The sequence below is a fragment of the Chrysochloris asiatica genome, unplaced genomic scaffold (assembly GCF_000296735.1).
Source record: "Chrysochloris asiatica unplaced genomic scaffold, ChrAsi1.0 scaffold00074, whole genome shotgun sequence".
Taxonomy (NCBI): domain Eukaryota; kingdom Metazoa; phylum Chordata; class Mammalia; order Afrosoricida; family Chrysochloridae; genus Chrysochloris; species Chrysochloris asiatica.
The window spans coordinates 2,387,296-2,409,574 of record NW_006408592.1 but is presented as its reverse complement, the minus strand read 5'-3'; the positions used below and the strand labels follow the sequence as shown (position 1 = coordinate 2,409,574).

Here is a 22,279-nt window from a genome sequence, read left to right as displayed (position 1 = left end):
CTCCATGGAAAACCTTTCACATTACCTTTTTTCATAGGTTTTCCAAAAAAATCAAAATTATACTTTTAGCAACAAAGTCAAAGCTTTCCTTTAAGGAGACATGATGCCCAGAATTACAGTAAAGAGGGTATCAAGAAATATTAGTCCAGAGGAATTTCTCTAGCCTTGATAAGGAATGTGGTGCTTTAGGAAAAGCACTGGACCTCCAAGTCGTGTTGAACTACGAGATCAACAGTTCAAACTCACCAGCTGCTCCTCAGAAACCCCATACAGGGTTACTATGAGTAGGAACTGACTTAACAGCACTTAACAACAATAAACATAACGTATTTTTATCAAAAATAAGAAGTCAGGCTAATTTTACAATTTAAGTCAAATAATAATTTATTCACACTAAAAGTTTTTTATAAAATGTTTAATGAAAATTATACATACATAAGAAGTACAGTATAATTTAGCAATTTACACTCTAAAACTTTGGGGTAAAACGTGACTGTGACTACTCTTACGCTGCTTTCATATAATAAAGTTTTAAGAAAAACAACCATATCTAAGTTTGTTGTGTGTGTGTGTTTTTAAAACATACTCTATTATAAAACACAGACTTGGGACCTATTTTAGGTAGAATTAAGCCAAGAACCGAATTCCCTCTGTGGCCAGTAGGTGGCACCATAGCAATTCTGTGACTGTTTTAACACGTGGGAAAAGGGAAAGCAGTTTTCCAAGTAAAAAATACATGCAGAAAATAAGTCTCATAATCTTAACATAGGATTTATTGTCTCAATAAATATTACAGAGCAGATAAATTTTGCAAGGCCACATTCTTTATAATCACTCATGTTCTGTCCTTTTTTTACCCTTAAGCCTAACTTCTGTCACGCTTTTCCACAATCTACTTATTTACAACTCCTGCAAGAATTACTTTCAATGGCTACTGGCAGGCTCTTCTCATTGTAGCACACGGTTGTGTTGTGAAACACATGACGACAAATTAGGAAATTTTGCTTGTTAATAATACCTCACATTTAATATTTTTTAGCAACAGAAACAATTAGATTTTCCTAACTGGATCACACATCTTTAATGTTGGTATCACAAGTGAGGTACATTTAAATTTGTCTCTACAGGCAATAGTACCCAGCTTATGAACGTCCTACTGACTTACACCCCAGTTACAAACCAACCCCCATAAAGCCTATGATATTGAAAATCTGAGGTACCTATAACGGTTCATAATAACAAAGGGAAGCTACTTTGTGATGTGCATTGAACCATTATGATCATTTCTGTATTATTATGTTAAAGATGTTTTACTGTATCTGGAAGTGTTTCTTTAATTTTTTTATGCATAGAAAGGTACACTATTTAATACTAAGCCAAACATTTGACTGACATAGATAAATACCCTATCTAAATGTTTCAATTTACATACAAGTTTAACTTGAATACAAACTTAGAAACAGAACTTGTTCATTATCTGAGGACTGCCTGTATTTATTCCATGGGCCTCGTAACCAAACAAAATACATGCGGGTTGATTTTAACATGCTATACTATATTCTCTAGTAGATAGAAAATGAGAGTCTCTGTCCACATAACCAAATTTCAAGATCAGATTCCACCTGTTTGGATGTTTTCAGTGGAAGAGCCAGTGGACTTGGGGCTCATTTGGAAATCTTGGCAATGAGCAACATCCTGAGGGGCAGCGTGGCTTCAATCCAAGTATTGGGGGACTCTACCATCTTCTCCCAAAGAGCAACTTCTTCTGAAGTTGAGTCCATCCAGTCTACTTCAGTACCATAGCTTTTACCTGTGAAAAGAAAATTTCAGCATTTAGAAAGAAATAGCTTCGTGGGGCGGGGAGCATAAATTTCCAATGGACGGCAACTAGGCACTTTAAATATCAGTAGGAGAGCAATCTGGGATTCAGTATAAGAAAGAACTTTAAAACCATTTAAAATGTCTAATACTGGGGACTATCAATATTGGGCATAGTTCCACATCTCCACATCAATGGAAAGGCTAGATGAAGATCCATCAGAGCCATAGGAGAATGAGGAGTTCTGCATTGACTTGGAGGTGGCACTACATGATCTCTAAAGAAGTGTGATGAAGGCTTTAGTATTTTACAAACTCAGGTTCTAATCTTGGCCCTGCCACTTACTAACGCTATTACTTAACTTTTTGGAACATTAGTTCCTCTCTGTAAAAAAAAAAACTGATAACATTCATCTGTAATTATCTCATAACGTAGTTGTGAGGATTAAATAAGGCACACCTCGTACAGTGCTTAGAACATAATCCACCAAGCCCAACCCATTGCCATAGAGTTGATTCCAAATCATAGCAACTTATAGGACAGAGTAGAACTGCTCATAGGGTTTCCAAGGCTGGACTCTTTATGGAAATAGACATATTTCCATAAAGAGTAGACATAGAAAATGTCTTTCTCCCACAGAGCAGCTGGTGGGTTCGAACCACCAACCTTTTGGTTAGCAGTCAAGCTCTTTAACTTCTGCATCCCCAGGAGTCCTCAGAACACAGTGCTCCATAAATTATCATTCAAAGTACAATTTTAGCTTTGACATGTCATAATTCATTTTAGGGGTGAGGGAGTGAGTAAAGTTGATTGCTTTTAGGAGTGAGTAAAGTTGATTGCGCTCCTCTTTCCTCCCACAACAATATACACTCTGTGTGGACAGACATCGCACTTTGTTAACAATTTTCATTTCAAAAATCCTTGGTACAAATCCAACATTCCTTTACTTACTCATTTTACTAACATTTAACAGAAATAGGATATCTATATTCATTACAAAGAAGCAGAGCAACAAACAAATAACTAGCATCTCCAGAAAATTTGATTCATGAAGAATTAACAAATATTACCTGTCCCAAAGCCAATCCGAAGACCTCCCAAAAACTGGTTGGTTAATTTGTAATGGTCCCAGACGGTAAGTTCAACACAAGCTTCAGTAAGGTCTTCAGGCCTGAACCCATCATACACCATGGTGTGGTTGAAGACAGGGCTGGTAGTTTTCCCTACAGCTCTGGTCTTTTGGCGACTTTTCCTACTCGTATCTGGAAGGATGGTACTACAAAGAGAGGCACTGTTGTGAGAGCCTGTATGCTTTCAGTGGTACTGACACAGCTAGTAAGGGGAGCAAAGAGTTTGGAGCCAGTGTGGGAACATCCTGCTGGGAACACTCTGGGAATAGAACTGGCCAGTCTTGGTTTGAATCCTGACTGCTAATCATCTCTCACACACTCACCTTCCTTATCTATCAAATGAGATGGTGATGCTACTCCAAAAAGTTGACAACAGAATTAATTAACATGCAAAACACTGAATTCAGTGCCTGCATTTAATAAGTCCATTTAATGTTGTTGTTGTGGGTAACTGCCATCAAGTTGACTTGTCTTGTAGAGACCCTATATAGGGTTTCTAAGGAGCAAGTGGAGAGTTTGAACCGCTGACCTTTGGGTTCAAATAGGCCTTGTGGTCCAGAGCTTATTCCACAGCACCACACCAGAACTCCAGTATATTTAGTAGACAGTATCAACTGCTTGAAGACTGTTTTAAAATTTGGAAGTACAGTCTACCCTTGATGCTTTGTGATTGCCTAAGGAGTTAGTATTGTACAGAACTGAAACAAGAAGAGATACCTCTCCAATCCATTAGATTTGACTTTGGAATAAATTATAGGATATTTAAAAAAATCACTTATGTTTCATTTTTGACAAATGAACGAACATTAATCTAGCATGCCTCTCATAAAAGTAAGAAAGTCTGAGAGTAATCTCAAAACAACAGACTGACATGAGCTGAAAATCATCCCAGCTGACATCTATGTAGAGGGAAAACCACAAAGAACATTTTATATATATTTCTATGCTGTTGTTGTTGTTAAGTGTTGTCAAGTCAGTTTCAACCCATAGCGACCCTGTATAGGGTTTCCAAGGAGAGGCTGGTGAGTTTGAATCACTGACCTTTTAGTTCAAACTGGCTTTGCAGTCTACACAGTAACCCACAGAGCCACACCAGGACTCCATATACTAATATAGCTACAACTTATCGTCTGGTGGTAGAATATATATAGATAAAAATAGTCAGCGGGACCTAAGGGCACTCACTTCTATTAGTTACTATTTATTTTACTATATGCCAGGCACTTTATATGTATAACAGGAAAAAAAATGCCTTTAAAAATCCAACTGTCTTAAGCTCTTAGAAGCTAACACTCAGTAGGGGTTTGTTTAGCAAATCATTTGCCAGTTGTTTGTAAGCTAAAGTCAAGGTCCTTTGCAAATGGACCACAAAGTAGAGGGAATAAAATTCGGGAGGAAAAATTCTCCCTGCTCCACAAAGGAGACATAGAGGGTATGAGTGTAACATCCTATCATCAGAAACTTGATATAAACTCTTTTGTACTGAATAAAGTACTTATCAGATATACCTCTAGAAGATATTACATATCTGAGTATGATGTTTCTGGTTTCATTTGTATATATGTCCTCTTACCCTTATGCTTTCAAATCCAAATGGATATGCTTAGTTACCCTTCAACTCTGGAAAGGAACTCACCCAGTGGCTCCATTTTCAGGCAAACAATAGGTCTCTAAGGCGAACAAGAATACCAGGGAGGGAAGCACACCTTAAAATAATGAACTACTTGAGAGCAATAAGACAGCGTTTATCCCAGGACAAAGTTCAGAGAGACAGGATAGAAGGAGAAATGGAAGCCAGAAACACAGGGAGGAAGTTGGAAAAGTGATATTATACTAGGAAGGTTGCTATCAATGACAGGAAACTATATATATGTGAAGTGTTGAATGGAAAACAAATTTGTTTTATAAACCTTCACCTAATTCACAATAAAAGTTTAAAAGAGAAAAAAATAAAACATAAACCTAAATGGAGCCTTGGAGATTCATGTTACAGATCTCTCTAATTCATGTTTCCCTTACCTCAAGTAAATTCATTTAAGCTCTGAGTATTGAGTGCCAGTAGCCCAGAATTAGATAACTGGAACCAGCCAGGCTACCTTAGAAGTGAGGGAGTCAGAGTTATCAATGCTCTTACCATTTGACAAAAGAATTTAGATGGCTGCCCCTTAGCAGTGGTAGATCAAGGCATTCCTTCACCCAGATGTGTACTTCTCCAGTAGTAGGAAGCTTTTTACCTGTAATGGAAAAAGGAGAAAAAATAAATGTACTGACACCTCTTTCTTGACAAGGATGCATTCAAAGATGTCAATCCAAAAACGGTTTAACATAATACTACTAAACAGTGCTTGGTGGTATTATCCTAAGAGATTAAATCTATACAGTCTTAGCCATATCGTTCATATTCTGGCTGTCCTGAACTCAGATAACTTTATGAAAGTAATTTATATAGTTGATTCCAAGTATGGAGTGAATCATCCAATTATAGCTTATTTTAATCAACTCAATGAAATACCTATATCTTCTAAATCTTAATAACAGTATCAAATTGCATTTATGGGATACATTTTAGAGTTATTTGAGTCTAAAGTAACTCAAAAACCAAAACAGGCACTTATTAAAGTACAGGTATTCTCTGTTAAAAGTGGTTTTATACATTTTATAGGGATACAATACATAGACACATAACCAAACCAAACACACTGCCATCGAGTCAATTCCAACTCATAGCAACCCTATACGACAGAGTAGAACTGCTCATTAGGGTTTCTGAGACTAAATCTCTAAGGGAGCAGACCACCTCATCTTTCTACCATGGAGCAGCTGGTAGGTTTGAACTGTCAACATTGCGGTTAGCAGCCCAACAACCCAACGCTTACCCCATGGCACCATCAGGGTTCCTTACACAGATAACAGAAATAGGAAACAACTGGAAGTTGGTTTGTCTAGGGACAAAGGGACACTACCAGATTTTTCTCTGGATATGTTAGCCCAATTAGTCAAATAATCAGCATTTAATGAGCATTTATTGTGTGTTCAGTCTTAACTGAGCAATGTTATTGGATATACAAGGACTATAAAGAATAATATATATTATTGTTAGGTGCTGCCAAGTTGGTTCTGACTCACAGCAACCCTACTCAAAAGAGAACAAAACACTGCTGGCTTCTGTGCCATCCTCACAACTGTTACGTTTGAGTCTACTGCTGCTGCCATTGTGTCAATACATCTCAGTAGGGGTCTTCCTTTTTTTGCTGATCCTCCACTTTACCACGCATGATGTTATTCTCCAGGGACTGGTCCCTCCTGGTAACATGTCCAAAGTATGAGAGATGAAGTCTCGCCATCCTGGTTTGTAAGGAGCATTCTGGCTGTACTTCTTCCAAAATAGATTGGTTTATTCTTCTGGCAGTCCATGGTACTTTTAATATTCTTCGCCAACATCATAATTCAAATGCATTCATTCTTCTCTGGTCTTCCTTATACATTATCCAACTTTCACATGCATATGAGGTAATGGAAATACCATGACTTGCACACCTTAGTCCTCATACTGATATCTTTTCTCTTTGACACTTTAAAGAGGTCTTATGCAATAGTTTTGCCTAATGTAAAACATCATTTGCTTTCTTGACTGCCTCTTCCATGAGTATTGATTGTGGACCCAAGCAAAATGAAATCTCTGACAACTTCAATCTTTTCTCCAACTGTCATGATGTTATTTATTGGTCCAGCTATAATGATTTTCATTTTCTTTACATTGGGGTGTAATCCATACTAAAGGCTTTATTTAGTCTTTGATCTTTATCAGTGACGATTTTAAGGCCACTTCCAGAAAGCAAGGTTATTAATCACAGGTTGTTAATGAGTCTTCCTCCAATCCCTATGCCACATTCTTTTTCATACAATCCAGCTTCCAGATTATGTGCTCAGCATACAGATTGAATAAGTATGGTGAAAGAATACAAAGCTGGCACACACCTTTCCTGATTAAACCACTGAGTGTCCCCTTGTTCTGCTCTAATAAATTTTTTTTTTTTTTTGGTCTATGTATAGTTTCTTCATGAAAACAATTAAGTGTTCTAGAATATCTATTAATCCATAGTTCATCATGATCCTCACAGGCAAAAGCCTTTGCATAGTCAATAAAGCATAGGTAAACATCTTTCTGGTATTCTCTGCTTTTAGCCGAGATCCAGCTGACATCAGCAATGATAGCTCTCATTCTATGTACTCTTCTAAATCTGGCCTGAATTTCTGTCAGTTTCCTGTTGGTGTACTGCTGCAATCGTTTTTTAATTATCTCCAGCAAAATTTTACTTGCATGTGATATTAATGATGTTTGATAATTTCTACATTCTACTGAGTCACCTTTCTTTGGAATAGGCACAAATATGGATCACTTTCAATGGTTGACCAGATAGCTGTCATCCAAATTTTTGGTATAGATGAGTGAGTGCCTCTAGCACTGTATCAGTTTGTTGAAATATTTCAATTCATGTTCCACAAATTCCTGGAGGCTTCTTTTTTGCCAATGCCTTCAGTGCAGCTTGGACTTCTTCTTTGAGTATCATTGGTTCTTGATTGTATGCTACCTCTCAAAATGGCTGAACATTGATCATTCCTTTTTGGTACAGTGATTCTGTGTAATCCTTCTATCTTCTTTTAATGCTATCTGTATCAGTCAATATTTTGTCCATGGAGTCCTTCAATAGAGTCTTTCAAGTCTAGGTTTTTATTTTTTCTTAACTTCTTTCAGCTTAAGAAATGCTCAGTGTATTCTTCTCTTTTGGTTTTCTAACTCCAAGTCTTTGCACATTTCATTATAATATTTGACTCTCTCTTCTTGAACCACCATTTGAAATTTCATGCTCAGCTCTTTTACTTCATTTCTTCCATTCGTTTTAGCTTCTCTATGCTTAAGAACAAGTTTCAGAGTGTCTCCTGACATCCATTTTGCTCTTTCCTTTCATTCCTGTCTTCTTAATGACCTTTTGCTTTCTTCCTGTATGATGTTCTTGATGGCATCCTATAACTCTACTGGTTTTCTATCATTAGTGTGTAATACATCAAATCTGTTATTGAGATGGTCTCTGAATTCAGGTGGGACATATTCAAAGTCATATTTTGGCTCTTGTAGAGTTGTTTTAATTTTCTTCAGTTTTAGCCTGAGTTTGCATATGAACAATTGATGGACTCTTCCACAGTCAGCCTCTAGTCTTGTTTGGCTGATGATGCTGAAGAGATGAGCTTCTTTATTATCTCTTCCCACAGATGTAGTCAACTTAATTCCTGTGTACTCAATCTGGTGAGGTTCATGGATATTGTTACATTGATGGTATTGAAAAAAGGTATTTGCAATGAATAGTCATTGGTCTTGCAAAATTCTATCACGTGATCTCCAGCATCACTTCTATCACCAAGGCCGTATTATCCAATTACTGATTCTTCCTTTTTGTTCCCAACCTTCACTTAAAATCATCAGTAATTATCAATGTCTTTTGACTGGAAGTTTAATCAGTTTCTAACTAAAGAAAGTGGTAGAATTCTTCAATTTCATCATTGCTGGTTTTAGTGGTTGGTGCCTAAACTTGAACACTAATGTTATTAACTGGTCTTTCTTGTAAGTACCATCTTGCCTAGGATACGAATCTTTATGCATTCCATTTCATTTTTGACAACTTCCAATTTTACTAGATTTATTCTTCATACAACCATGTTCTGATTATTAATGGATATTTGCAGCTGTGTCTCCTCATTTTGAGTTGTGACCCATTTGCAAATGAAAGTCCTGAGAGCTTTGCTCCCTTCATGTCATTATGGCTAACTCTATTTTGAGGAGGCAGTTCTTTCCCAGTATTCTGAGTGCCTTCCAATCTGAAGGGTTCATCTTCCAGCACTCTACCTGACAATTTTCTGATACTATTCATAATGTTTTCATCTTCTGGCACTGTATATGACAATGTTCCACTGCTATTCATAAGATTTTCAGTGAACAGCCATTCAAACATAGTTCACTGTCCTTCTTCCTAGTCTGTCTTAGTCTATAAGCTCAGATGAAACCTGCACACAATAGGTGACCCTGCTGGTATTTAAAGTATCAGTGGTATAGCTTCCAGCATCACAGCAACATGCAAGCCACTAGAGTATGACAAACTGACAAACGAGCAGTGGTACACAAAGAATACAAAAATAATAGATGAGAGGGTTTCAAAGGTTCATGGAAAAACTCCACTATTTTTTAATTCCAGTTTTCCAAAAACTTTTTGATGTTCCCTCTGTGGTGCTATGCTGTTCTTGATGTCATCCCATAACTCTATCGGTTTTTGATCATTAGTGTCTAATGCATCAAATCTGTTATTTGCAATGGACTGCAAGGTTGTTTGAACCACAAAAGTCAGCAGCTCAAATTCACTAGCCGCTCCTTGGAAATGCCATACACAGTCACTACGAGTCAGCACGAACTCAAAGACACTTAAAAGCAACAATGTATGTGCTGGGGAAACATCAAAAATTAAGCTGGAGAGAGTAATTCAAATAAGTCCAATAAAGTTGCAACATGGAACTGAATACCACATCAGTACTGTAAGGTTATGGAAGATAAAGGTAATCAATGAGAGCTACTGTAATTAGGAAAAGCTTTATGGAGGAGACTGAACTTTAAGTGAAACTTGTATATGTTAATAAAGAGGAAACCATTCTAGGAAAAAGGAAACTGTATAACCAAATCATGGAAATATGGAATCTATCACTACATACCATCCCCTCTACCCCTGACATGAAGAAAATACTAAAGGAATTGAGAAAATGGGCTGGCAGCATTTCTATGACTGGATCATAAATTGTTATAGTTGTTAGGTATTGTCAGGTCGATTTTAGGCTCATTGCAATCCCATATACTGTGTAGAAGTACCCCTATTGGATTTTCTAAGCTGTAATCTTTATGGTAGCAGATGGTGAGGTCTTTCTCCTGTGGAGACGCTGTTCCAACCACCAAACTTTAGGTAAGCAGCTGAGAGTGTAACCATTTCAACAGCAGGTCTCCTTGGGTCATTAGTACTGTTGTGTGTCATCGAGTCAATTTACAGTCCTGGCAATCCTGTAGGACAGGGTAGAACACCTCATAGAAGAAAACACCTGGTAGCTGCTCCCATAAAAACTTCCCAAGACTGAAGTTTTTGGGGAATAGATAGCCAGGTCATTTCTTCTGTGGAGTCACTGGTTGGTTCAAACCACCAACCTTTGGGTTCGAAGTTGAGTGCTTAAACATTGCACCACATAACTAATAAGATGCATATTATACACAAAAGAACCTGCTTTGTGGGCAGATCCAAAAGATCCATTTTTGCATGTCTGTCAATACTTTCCCCAGCCGAAACCAAACTAGAATGTCTTTCTAGTTCAAAGGGCCCTGGTGGTGCAGTGGTTAAGCACATGACTAACGAAAGGGTTAGCAGTTTTAAAATACCATCTGCCCATGGGAAAAAGATGTGTCCGTCCAATTCCATAAAGATTTATAGCCTTGGAAACTCTACGGAGCAGTTCTGTTTTGTCCTATTGGATTGCTATGAGTCATAACTCGGAGAGGATTCTCTAGGTCAGTCACTGCCTTCAAAATCCATTCTTTCTTCCATCCCACTAGCTTCACTGCCTGGTTCTTGAAAGTATTTGAGTTTGAAACCCCAGGTTTTCGCCATTGCATTCTTACAGATGCCTACCTAAAAGAAGTAACTTGGGGAACTTGCTTGGGAAATGAGAAAGGGGCTTTCGTTCATTTTCCACAGTCTCTTGCACATTAACTGGACTGTAGACCAGAGGCCCTAACACCAAAGATGCAATTAGTGATCTTGAGGAGAAGGCTGTATCTCCTGTGAGATCCTGAGAACAAAGGATCACTAAGCTCTAAATCACTAAGGGCTCCCTATGACTTCTTCTAGTTCCCACCTGTGAAAAAGAACAGTCAGGCATTACTCTCATCACAGCATTAACAATAGGCCCCAATTCTGAATACAGCAAAGGCCATTCACATTGTGCACATACAAACTTTTATGAGAGTGAGGTGACAGTTAAAATTAAAAAATGAAACTTTAGAATTTTTTAGTTTACAACTGTGAATTGACTCATTTGATATATATAATTACAAAGTTAGAAGTTTGTTTGGGGTGTCATCTTTGAAAATATAGTAAAGCCTGTGAAAGCCTAAACTTTATAAGGTGGAAACCTGTTAGAAAAGGAAAAGTCAAGCGTTTTCCACTAACGGAGAGCAGTAAGACTATGCCCTGTCAAAGGCAGAAAACAATGCAGTAGCTGCAAGTTCCAGCTCTCACAGGTTTCACTGTATAATAGGATCCAAAGATGTCCTTGGAGAAGAGAAGAAGAAGGAAAGATCATAAATCTGGATAAAAAATAATTACATACCAGGGTTTGGCTCTGGGACATACTGGAGGGCTAACTTCATTTCACCTCTGTTTTCTGCCTCAAGGGCAACTGGTGCTGTCTGAAACAATGAAGGAAAATTGCCAAGAATGAGGTACATGCTACTTACCCTCTTTGTTATTTTGTCAGAATGCTCTGGATTAAAACTCTCTTCCCATCAAAGCTAGACTTTTGCTGTTTAGATCTGAGAAAGCAATGCTGTGAACCTTGGGAAGTCTTGCAGGGTACCCAGTAAACATTTCAGGGTCTTTGGTCTCAAAAAACCAGAATGTCTTTCTTGGAGATGGGAGCAGTATCCTGGGATACTTCCATTTTTACAAAAACACATACGTTTTGTTATTTTATTATCTGGCATGCCAGTAATAACTTTAATTGTATGCCCTTCTCTTTGATGGAATAAGAATAAAGTAGGATGGCATGAGGGAAAAAATTTATTTCTACACTTTAAAGATGTACATTAACCTGACAATTTTAGAATAAAAGAAGTCTGTAAGAATAATAACAACTAAACAATAATTTTTAAATATATGTTTGTTTTTCAAGTATAAGAGAAGTGATTTTACTTACAAATTCTAGTCCTTTAGCAGTTTATTTCCAAAATACAGCTATGTATCAAAACCTAAGAGGAGCCAGTTAAAAATTATCTGGCATCTTCAGAGGAATTCAGATTCACCCACCCACTCTTGGGTAGAGCTAGAAATAAGGGCCTCGAGTGACTTGGATGCATCATTTAGGAGCCATATATTTAATGGAATTATTTTACTATGCAGGTGCTAAAAAATGGTTTGTATTTATTTTTTGGACTTATCACTTTGAGCTATAACGTACCAGCTTGGATCACACTAACCTTCACTTCATACTGAGAAGAAAAAGAAAAGTTGGGTTAAAAATCCAGTTGAGGATGTTAAAGAATTACTCAAATGGACAAGATATTTGAGCTTGACAGTCTTCTCTACTTTTCATTTCAAGGGATTAACTGATTTACAAGTAGTGCCAAGCTGAGAGTATAAAAAATCTAGAAGAAAGAGGTTGAGAAGCTCAATAGAGCTTTGGAAAGTTTCATGAGCTGGGGGAAAAATTACCCCTAGACCAGTATTTTTAAAAGTGTGGTCCCCAGGCCAGCAGCATAAACACTTCCTGGAACTTGTTAGAAATGAAAATTCTTGGGCTGAACCTTACTGAATCAGAAACTTTGGGGATATTGCCTAGCAATCTGTGGTTTAACAAGTCTTTTAGTTGTACAGAATGTATGCTAAAATTTCAGAACTACTTTCCTCAGTTTTTAGTTGGAATCACTAAAAGACCACAGTCTAGGAATATAGGCAAACAAGAACTAGACCAGATGACACGACAACTGAATGCTGGCATCAAGTCAACTCATTCCTAAAGAAGATTAAGGTGGTCTGTCCCAACTCTGTCAGATGCTAAAGTAAACTTATTCAAATTATCCCAGTAACTTAAAAAAAAAAGTAAAGTGTTCAATAGAAAATGTACAGATATACCAGGATATAAGTACAAATGATCCATGTTTAAAAAATAGATGAGCAACTTAAATATGTTTAAGAAAATAGAATTCTATGATACACACTTTAAATAACTTTGATTAATGTATTCATTAAGATATTGTTAAGATGAAAAATTTTAGTAGAGAAATATCTTTCCTCTTCTATAAAGAAGATCTACATGAAAATTGAAATATAAAAAAATATAATAATTGAGAACCTATAAATATATCTAACAGATTAGACATAGCTAATAAAAAAATTTATTAAAATAGAATATAAACAAAAAACACGAACCCCCTGCTAATGAGTTGTCATTGTTAAGTACCTTCCAGTCAGTCTGACTCACCGGGATCCTGTGCAGGGTTTCCAGGAGCAGTTGGTGGGTTTCAACCATTAGTTTAAAAAAAAAAAAAAAAGGCCAGCCTGAAGTATATATTCACCACACATACACACAAACCGCAAACACACCACCATGAGTCAAAAATTACCCACACTCTGCTTATATTAAAATGCCCATCCATGCCTGATGACAACATTGAATGTGCACATGAAATGATTTGATGAGTGATAATGGATTATGTGGCAAATTATTTGCAAACCAGCCATGCTTTTGAAATAATCCACAACAGACTTGGGTTTTGAAAAGTTTGTGCAAGATGGATACCGAAACAACTCATGGAAGAGCACAAACTGATGCATCTGGACATCTCCAAAAAAAATTTGGACCGATACTTAAAGGAAGGTAAAAGTTTCTTTAAAAAAAAAAAAAATTTCTACTGGTGAAAAGACATGAAATCATCACTAGGAGCCTGAGAGTAAATGGCAGAATATGGAATGGAAACATTCTCAATCACTGGCCAAGAAAAAGTTCAAAAGCCAGCCATTAGCTGAAAAATTGGTGCTTATCATTTTCTAGGATTCTCAAGAGTCAGTATTGGAACACTATCAGGAAAAAGATTCAACAGTCAACAGTGCTCATTACATTGAGAGGCTCACTGAGAAGCTGAAACCTACATTTTGGATTGACCGCTGAGGACTGTTATCCAAGGGTGTGGTGACCTTGCATAACAATGCACATCCCTACACCTCTGCCCACACTGTTGACATTCTGCAAAAACTTCATTTTCAGGTGTTAAAGCATCCTCCCTACAGTCCTGATCTTGCTCTATCACACTTTCACCTGTTTGATCCCCTGAAAGCAGCCTTTAGAGGATTAAAGTTCATTTCTGATGAAGAAGTGAAAACAATGGTGCATTTGTGGCTTGAAGCTCTGCCTAAAATATTTTTCAATTGTTGTTATGTTGTTATTAAGTACCATCAAGTTGGTTCTGACCCATAGCAACCCTGTACAATAGGGTTTCCAGGGAACGGCTGGTGAGCTTGAACCGCTGACCTTGCAAAACCAATTGTGCAGTCCAGCGCATTACCCCACAGCACCACATCAGGATTCCATGTTATTAAATAAGGGAATACAAAAGCTTGTTGACAGATAAACAAAGTGTAATGGAAAGCAAGGAGATTATGTTTTAAAAAAAGATGTATTTTTTAATAAAAGTTGATTAAAATAAATAAATAAATTCCACAGCCAGAGTGCAAATTATTTTGGACTCACCCTCATGTGTGTGTGTGTGTTTGTATGCATGTATGTACATACACACACATACATATGTAAATGATTCTGACTTATAGTGACCCTGTATTGGATTTCCAAGGCTGTAAATCTTTACAGTAGCAGAAAGCCTCATCTTTCTCATGAAGAGTGGCTGGTGAGCTTGAATTGCCAACTTTGTACCTAGCTGTCTAGTACTTATCCTATAGCACCATCAGGAAAAATAAAATACAAAATAAAGTACAAGAGACATATGAAAAGACAGACCATACATGTATTAGAAACTTCAGAAGGAAAAGAGAGAAATAAATGGGGCAAAAGCAGTATGTGAAGAAATAACTGGCAAGGAATTTTCAAGGTTGATGAGACAGCAAGATACAGATTCAAGAAGTTCAGTGAAACCCAAACAGGAAAAATACTAAGAAAACTCCAACTAGGGTAATTGTAGTAAAAACTGCTGAAAAATCAAAGACAAGAAACAAATCCTAAAATCTGAGAAGATGCACAACATACAAAGGAGCAAAAATAGGACTAAAAATTGACTTACTAATAGAAATGATAAAAGTTAGAATACAATTAAACAACTTCAAAATGTTGAAAAAAGTAACTGCCAATCTAGCAATGTAGCAAGAAGTCTTTAAAAATGAAGGCTAAGAAAGAGGTCATGATACCAAGAAAACCTGAGATAATTTGTTGCCAGTAGCTATGTATTAAAAGTAAAACTGGAAGGAAGTCTTCAAGCAGAAGAAATAACTCCACCCATATCGGAAAGCCAAGGAGCTCTGGTAGCGTAGTGGTTATGAATCAGGCTGCAAACCTCAAGTTCAGCAGTTTGAAACTACTAGCTGTTCTGCAGGAGAAAGATGAGGCTTTCTGCTCCCGTTAAGATTTATAGCTTTGGAAATTCTGTACAGGGTCGCATTGAGTTGGAATAGACTCCATGACACATAACCACCACCACCACCACCACCACCACCACCACCATATAGGAAAGCCACCACTCATCTCACTGTTGTACTGTGGTGGCTTGTGTACTGCTGTGATGTTGGACGCCATGCTACCAATATTTTAAACACAATCAGGGTCACCCTGATGTGGCGCTATAGGATAACACTGAACTGGTAACTGGTAGGCTGGTGGTTCAAACCCATCAGCCATTCCTTGGAAACCCTATATATAGTTGTTATGAGAGCACTTAACAACAACAACAACTAACACAGATTAGGAAGGAGAGGTGGTTCATTGCTGAAAGGTTAGCCACTGAAAATCTTACGACTAGCAATGGAACACTGTCTGATAGAGTGCTGTAAGATGAGCCCCTCAGGTTGGAAGGCACTCAAAATTACTAATGGGGAAGAGTTGCCTCCTCAAAGTAGACTTGACCTTACTGAGGTATAGGGAACAAAGCTTTTGGGGACCTTCATTTGCTGATAGGGTATAACTTGAAAATGAGAAGAAACATCTGCAAACATCTATTAATAACTGGAACATAAAAGGTATGAAGTATGAATCCAGGAAAATTGGAAGTTGTAAAAAATGAAATGAAAAAGAATTCTACTCATTTTGTCAGTCTACAATTGATCAAACATGTAATCAAAATGCATTGGTAATTACAGATGACTGGAATATGAAAGTTGGAAGCAAAGAGGAAGGATCATTAGTTGGAAAATAAGGCCACGATGATGGAATTATGCTAGAGAACATATGATAGAATTTTGCAAGACCAATGACTTATTCATTGCAAATACCTTTTTTCAACAACACAAACGACAACTAAACATGTAGACCTCATGGGATGGCATACATAGGAGTCAAATTGACGACATATGTAGGAAGACATGATAGAGAAGCTCAGTATCACCTGCCAAAAAAGCCAGAAGCCAACTGTGGAACCAACTGACCTTTAATTGCTTATATGCAAGTTCAGGTTGAAGCTTAAGAATATTATAACAATCATGAGAGCCAAAATATGACCTTGGGTGTATCCTGCCTGATTTTAGAGACCATGTCAAGAAAAGATTTGATGCAATGAACACAAATAACCAAGAACCAGAGGAGTTGTGGGATGACATCAAGAACATCATCATGAAGAACACAAAAGGTCATTTAAAGGAACACAGAAAAGACCAAAACAGATGTCAGAAGAGACTCTGAAACTTGCTCTTGAATGCAGAGAAGCTAAAGTAACTGAAAGAAACTATTAAGTAAAAGAGCTGAACAGAAAATTTCAAAGGACAGCTTGAGAAGGCAAAGTAAGACAATGAAGACAAAGTGTTATAATGAACTGTACAAAGATCCGGAGTTAGAAAACCAAAAAGGAAGAACACGCTCAGTGTTTCTCAAGCTAAAAGAGCTGAAGAAAAATTCAAGCTTCAGGTTGCAATACTGAAGTATTCTATTGGCAAAATATTGAATGACTGAGGAAACATCAAAAGAAGATGGAAGAAATACAGAGTCACTGTACCAAAAAGTATTGGTTGATGTTCAACGATTTCAAGAAGTATCATATGATCAAGAACTAATGGTATTAAAGGAAGAAATCTAAGCTGTTCTGTAGGCACTGGTGAAAAGGAAGGCTCCAGAAATGGATAGAATACAAACTGAAATGTTTCAACAAAGTGATGTGGCACTACAGGCATTCAATTGTCTATGCCAAGAAATTTTAAAGACAGCTACCTGGCCAACTGACTGGAAGAGATCCATATTTATGTCCATTCTACAGAAAGGTGGCTCAATGAATTCAGAAATCATTGAACGAAATCAATAACGTCACATGCAAGTAACATTTTCTGAAGATAACTCAAAAATGGTTGAAAACAATACATTGAAAACACACTGCCAGAAATTCAAATCAGATTCAGAAGATAACATGGAAAGAGGTATATCATTGCTGATGTCAGGTGGATCTTGGCTGAAAGCAAAGAATAACATAAAGGTGTTTAATAGTCCTTCACTGACTATGCAAAATCTTTTGGCTGTGTAGCTCATGACAAACTGTGGATAATATTGTGAAGAATGGGTATTCCAGATCATTTAATTGTGCTATGAGGAACCTGCGCATAGACCAAGAGGCAGTCATTAGAACAGAGCAAGGGGATGCTGCATGGTTTAAAATTCGGAAAGGTGTGCACCATGGTTGTAGCCTTTCACCATACTTATACAATTTGTATGCTGAGCACAGAAGCCAAGAAGCTGAATTATATGAAGAAGAATGTGGCATCAGGATTGGAGACTCATTAACAACTTGCAATATGCAGATGACACAACATTGCCTGCTGGAAGCAAAGAGGACTTGCAATAGTTACTAACAGACCAAAAATTAAAGCTTTCGATATGGGTTACACCTCAGTATGGAAACAGAAAACAAAAAATTCCTGATAAACAGAAGAAATATCGAAGTTGTCAAAGATTTCAATTTGCTTGGATCTACAGTCAATGTTTATGGAATTAGCAGGCAAGAAATCAAACAACATACTGCAGTAGGCAAGTCTGCTGCAAAAGAACTTTTTAAAGTGTTGAAAAGAGCAAAGATGCCACTTTAAGGACTAAGGTGCACTTGACTCAAGCCATGGTATATTCAATCACCTCATATACATGCGGAAGCTGGGCAATGAATAAGAAAGATCAAAGAATAATTAGTGCCTTTGAATTACCATGTTAGTGAAGAATACTGACAATAGCACAAAAGAAGGAGGAATAGTAAATAAAGTTAAAATGTTCTGGTTTCTTTTAATTGTCCTGAAAATGGTGAAAATTCTCATTTGTATTATATGTATAAATCAAATGTGCATTGGTAATCTCTAGGGCAGTCAATAAAAGAAAGAGAAAAAAAAACTATAATTGACACACTGTTGTTGTTTAGAGTCATCAAGTTGGTTCCAACTCACAGTGACCCTGTGTAGGGTTTCCGAGGAGCAGTTGGTGAGTTTGAACCTCCAACCTTGAGGTTCAAACGGACCTTGAGGTCAAGTGCTTCCTATAGCACCCACCAGAACCCCAATTGACATATTGTTGTTGTTGTTGTTAAGTGCGATCGAGTACGTTCTGACTCATAGAAACCCTGTATAGGATTTCCAAGGAGTGGTTGGTGGTTTTGAACCACCATCCTTGTGGTGAGTAGTCCAGAGATGATCCTACAGTGTCACACCAGGAATCCAATTAACATATTAATAGAAGGGAAATGAAACAATATAATATTTTATTAATCCCAAAGGAGATAATTTTGAATATAAAGAAACTGGATAAATAATTAAGATGATACATTTAAATACAAATAGGTCAATGATTACAATAAATATAAATGGTATAAATTAAAAGACAAAGATATTTAGATCAGAAAAAAAATCAAAACTGTTGCTTATATGAAACACGTCTTAACTTTTTTAAAAGACTGAATATCAAAGGATAAAAATAAAATTCGAACCAAAAGAAAACTGATAGAACTATACTAATACAGGCAAAGTAGATACAAAACAAGAAGCATTACTAGAAATTAAAAGGATGTTTCAAAATAGTAAAATGGTCAATCAACCAGGAAAATACAAGCAGGGCTTCAAAATGCTCATGGAAAAATTCCATTATATTTCAATTCATTTTTTTCCATGAACTTTTTGAAGCCCTCTTGTACAACAATTCTAAATTTCTATATGCTCAATTAGACAACTTCAAGACAAAGAAATAAAGCACAAATAACAAAATAATTCTACAATCATACTTCTTTTCATAAATATATACAAATACAAAATTAATAAAGATATAGAAGACAAGTAATATTATTAACCAACTTGACTTAATGATGATAGATATAAAACACTGCATCCAACTGCCACAGGATGTGCTTTCTTTACAAATGACACATGTGACATTTACCAATATCTGACTATTTACTAGACTGAAAGTCTCAAATTTCAAAGGATTTAATTCTTTAGATGATCTTTCTGAAGTCTCTGAAACATTTATGTTAAATAATTTAAACATTCTTCCTAAATCTCTTTTCATCGTTATTCACTGACTGAATAAAGAAAATCCAATCCTAGTTTTAAATTATTTCAATCTGTGAATCAATGCTCTGAATTAAAATGCAATTTTATAGTAGATTTTACACACAAGGTCCCAAACCAACCAATCAACCAACCAAATTTACCTTCCGTTTCAGAGGGTACCACTTCAACTGTTTATTCTGTTTGTTGTCCCAGTCCCAAGTTTCCAAATCAAGTTCCACTTCCCCTAGAAAACTATTGCGTTTAAATGTATCCCGATGCCAAACAGATACGTTCAGTTTCTGCGTCTTTAAGATTTGTTTTTCAATTTTGTACTGCAGTTCAAAGAAGGAAATTAAAATTATGAATATTATTTCATGCCAAAGTTATGACACAGAGATTAAGACAAACTCATCTGTGTAGATCACATTTCTCATCAGCTAAGCTTGAGGTCTAAAAAATATAGCAAAGTCATCTTACTCTGTAAGTGTATTGTTTCAAAGAGCTGAAATTCATCTTTCATAAAAGCTGATTTTCTTTCCCTTTCTGAAAAAGCAAGCCATAGCTCAAATATCATAGCTGGCAATAGCATTCTAACAACAAAAGTCAATTATTCATTTTTTACTGAGCGTTTTTAGTTCTAATTAAGTAAAATAACAATTAAAATCAGTCTAAGATACAAATCAAGTTTAATCTAATGCTCTATTTCCTACATAAAGGAGGTTTTTTTGTTGTTGTTGTTTTGTTTTCAAAACACACACTTGTTTTTCCTGCTTCATATGGTCAAGTGGAAAAGATTTGGCATTCTAACCATTTTTCATCTAAAATACAGTCAATCCTTGATTATATATAATCATGGAAGGGATAATAGTACTTCTAATCTAAAAATAATTCTATTTGGCTTTATAATATATTATGTGACTATCCGTTTTTGTTGCAGCTGACTTGTCTTTTCTAAGTTTACCATTTAAATTAGGTGGCTTTTCCTGAGTATAGGGTAGTTGATCCAGAAATAGTAGGGTTCTGGAGTATATAACAGTCAAACTGTGATTAAAAACTTACTACAGAAAATTCACAAGGTAGTTAATACATCCATGGATGACAAAGAGTTGGTTTAACTGCTTCTTTCCCAGAGGATAATCAAATACTTGAACAGAATTATCAGAAAGAAGGACTGAACAATACTTTTTCATATGGTTAATTTAAAATAATCTGCTACTCATGACTAAAGTAACATGACACAGTTTGGAGGAGAAAAAGCTCACGGGTACTTGAGCCATGTATACTTCCCATTCATCTGTCCATCCACCCACCCAATATTTATGATACGCGAGACACTGTGCTAAGACTCAGAGCTACGACAAAAATAAGTAATAGCAAACACCTAATATTCAGTGTATGCTAATCACTTCACATATATTAACTATTTTTTTAAATAATTTAATCTGATCTTAATTGTAGGTAAGTCGTTTGTCAAAGGCACACAGTTTTGTAAGGAATCCAGAGTTGGTACTTGTGCTCATGGAATTTACAGTTTAGCAGGAAGGCAGATAATTAAATCAATCCTTTAACTGTGAATGTTAATAAAATCTCGTAAGAAACAAGGCTATTGAGGCAGCAGATAACAGGGAGTTTAGGGATTATGAACACACTCTCAAAGGAAGAATCTATGTAGGAGGTAGTCCTGGAAAGAATGAGGGGAAGACTATAATAACCAAAAGGACCCAAAGGTCCTAGCAGTGTAAGAAAACGTAGTTCCTCTAAATAACAAAAAGGAAAACAGTGTGGCATGAACACAGAATATGAAATGGTGAGATGAGGCTGATACTCAGGTTGTGAATGGACTGGAATGCATGTTAAGGAAGAGTGAGTGACTTGATTGTAAGAGTAAGCAAAGAAATGAGATGAATTGTGCTTTTAGAGAATCATTCTGGTTGCAGCATTCAACTTTACCAGATGTGTGGTCTTGAGCAAGTTACTGTATTTCCCTAAACTTCATTTGTCTCATCTGTGAGATGCAGATAGTAATGCCTGCCTGTCAGGGAATACTGAAGAGGAAGTTAGGTAATGTACATAATACGCATCATGTAAAACAGACTCTCAAAATTATTTCACTTTCCTTTTTCTCTTTTGGTGACTAAATTTATCTGCAAAGACCTAACCAAGAAGACATGGCTACTTAAATGTATATTTCACCACTTATGAATTTCCTATAGAGAGAGTTCATAGATACCCGCAGAATCTCATTATATACAGGATTCAATGTTTTCTTCAGTACAAATGTTTTCTTCTTGCCCATTTTGCCTTTGTCTGGTAACAAATAGGTCTTTACATATCTAAAAATAGAATTGAACAGATAAGAAGGTCAGGCAGTCAAATTGATGTTTCTACCACTTTATAAAAAATGCATAAAAAACCAGCAAAAAATTATTTCATGATGCAGAGAAGAGCAGTACATAATAATCAATAACTTACACTTAATGTTTAACCAAAATTGATCAGCAGAATTGATCATTTGATGTTGCTTTGAAGAACATTTTCCAAATTCTTTAGAATTGTCCAGATGGCTACCAATATTACCTAATGTGCATATGTAGTATGGGGGTTAAGGGTTAGTTTATTCCCTAAGCCAAAAGGCTTTACTGTTGCAGTTTTTGTTTTGTTTACATTTTTATCCAGGTGTGGTGCTATAGGATAAGCATCAGACTGTAAAAGACAAGGTTGGCAGTTCAAACACACCAGCTGACCCTTGGAAACCCTATACAAGGTCACGATTAGTTGGAATTGATTTGAAAGCACTTAAC

The 22,279-nt window shown here is 36.4% G+C and overlaps 1 protein-coding gene across 8 annotated transcripts in view; it reads right to left on the bottom strand.

The window, feature by feature from the left end:
* Nucleotides 1-1,489: 1,489 nt before the first annotated feature.
* The window catches only part of SYTL2 (synaptotagmin-like 2), a 91,318-nt gene continuing 70,528 nt past the window's right edge, over nucleotides 1,490-22,279 (bottom strand). For 5 of the 8 annotated variants that reach the window (XM_006864965.1, XM_006864963.1, XM_006864968.1 and 2 more), the window contains 6 exons: nucleotides 21,709-21,811; nucleotides 19,640-19,810; nucleotides 11,365-11,443; nucleotides 5,084-5,183; nucleotides 2,890-3,095; nucleotides 1,490-1,810 (listed from right to left, as the gene is read on the bottom strand). In XM_006864965.1, coding sequence (XP_006865027.1) covers nucleotides 1,665-1,810; nucleotides 2,890-3,095; nucleotides 5,084-5,183; nucleotides 11,365-11,443; nucleotides 19,640-19,810; nucleotides 21,709-21,811 — 805 coding nt within the window. In that variant the 3' untranslated portion in view covers nucleotides 1,490-1,664. The remainder of the gene's footprint in view (nucleotides 1,811-2,889; nucleotides 3,096-5,083; nucleotides 5,184-11,364; nucleotides 11,444-19,639; nucleotides 19,811-21,708; nucleotides 21,812-22,279) is intronic. The other 3 variants (XM_006864964.1, XM_006864966.1, XM_006864962.1) reach the window with 1 other exon arrangement.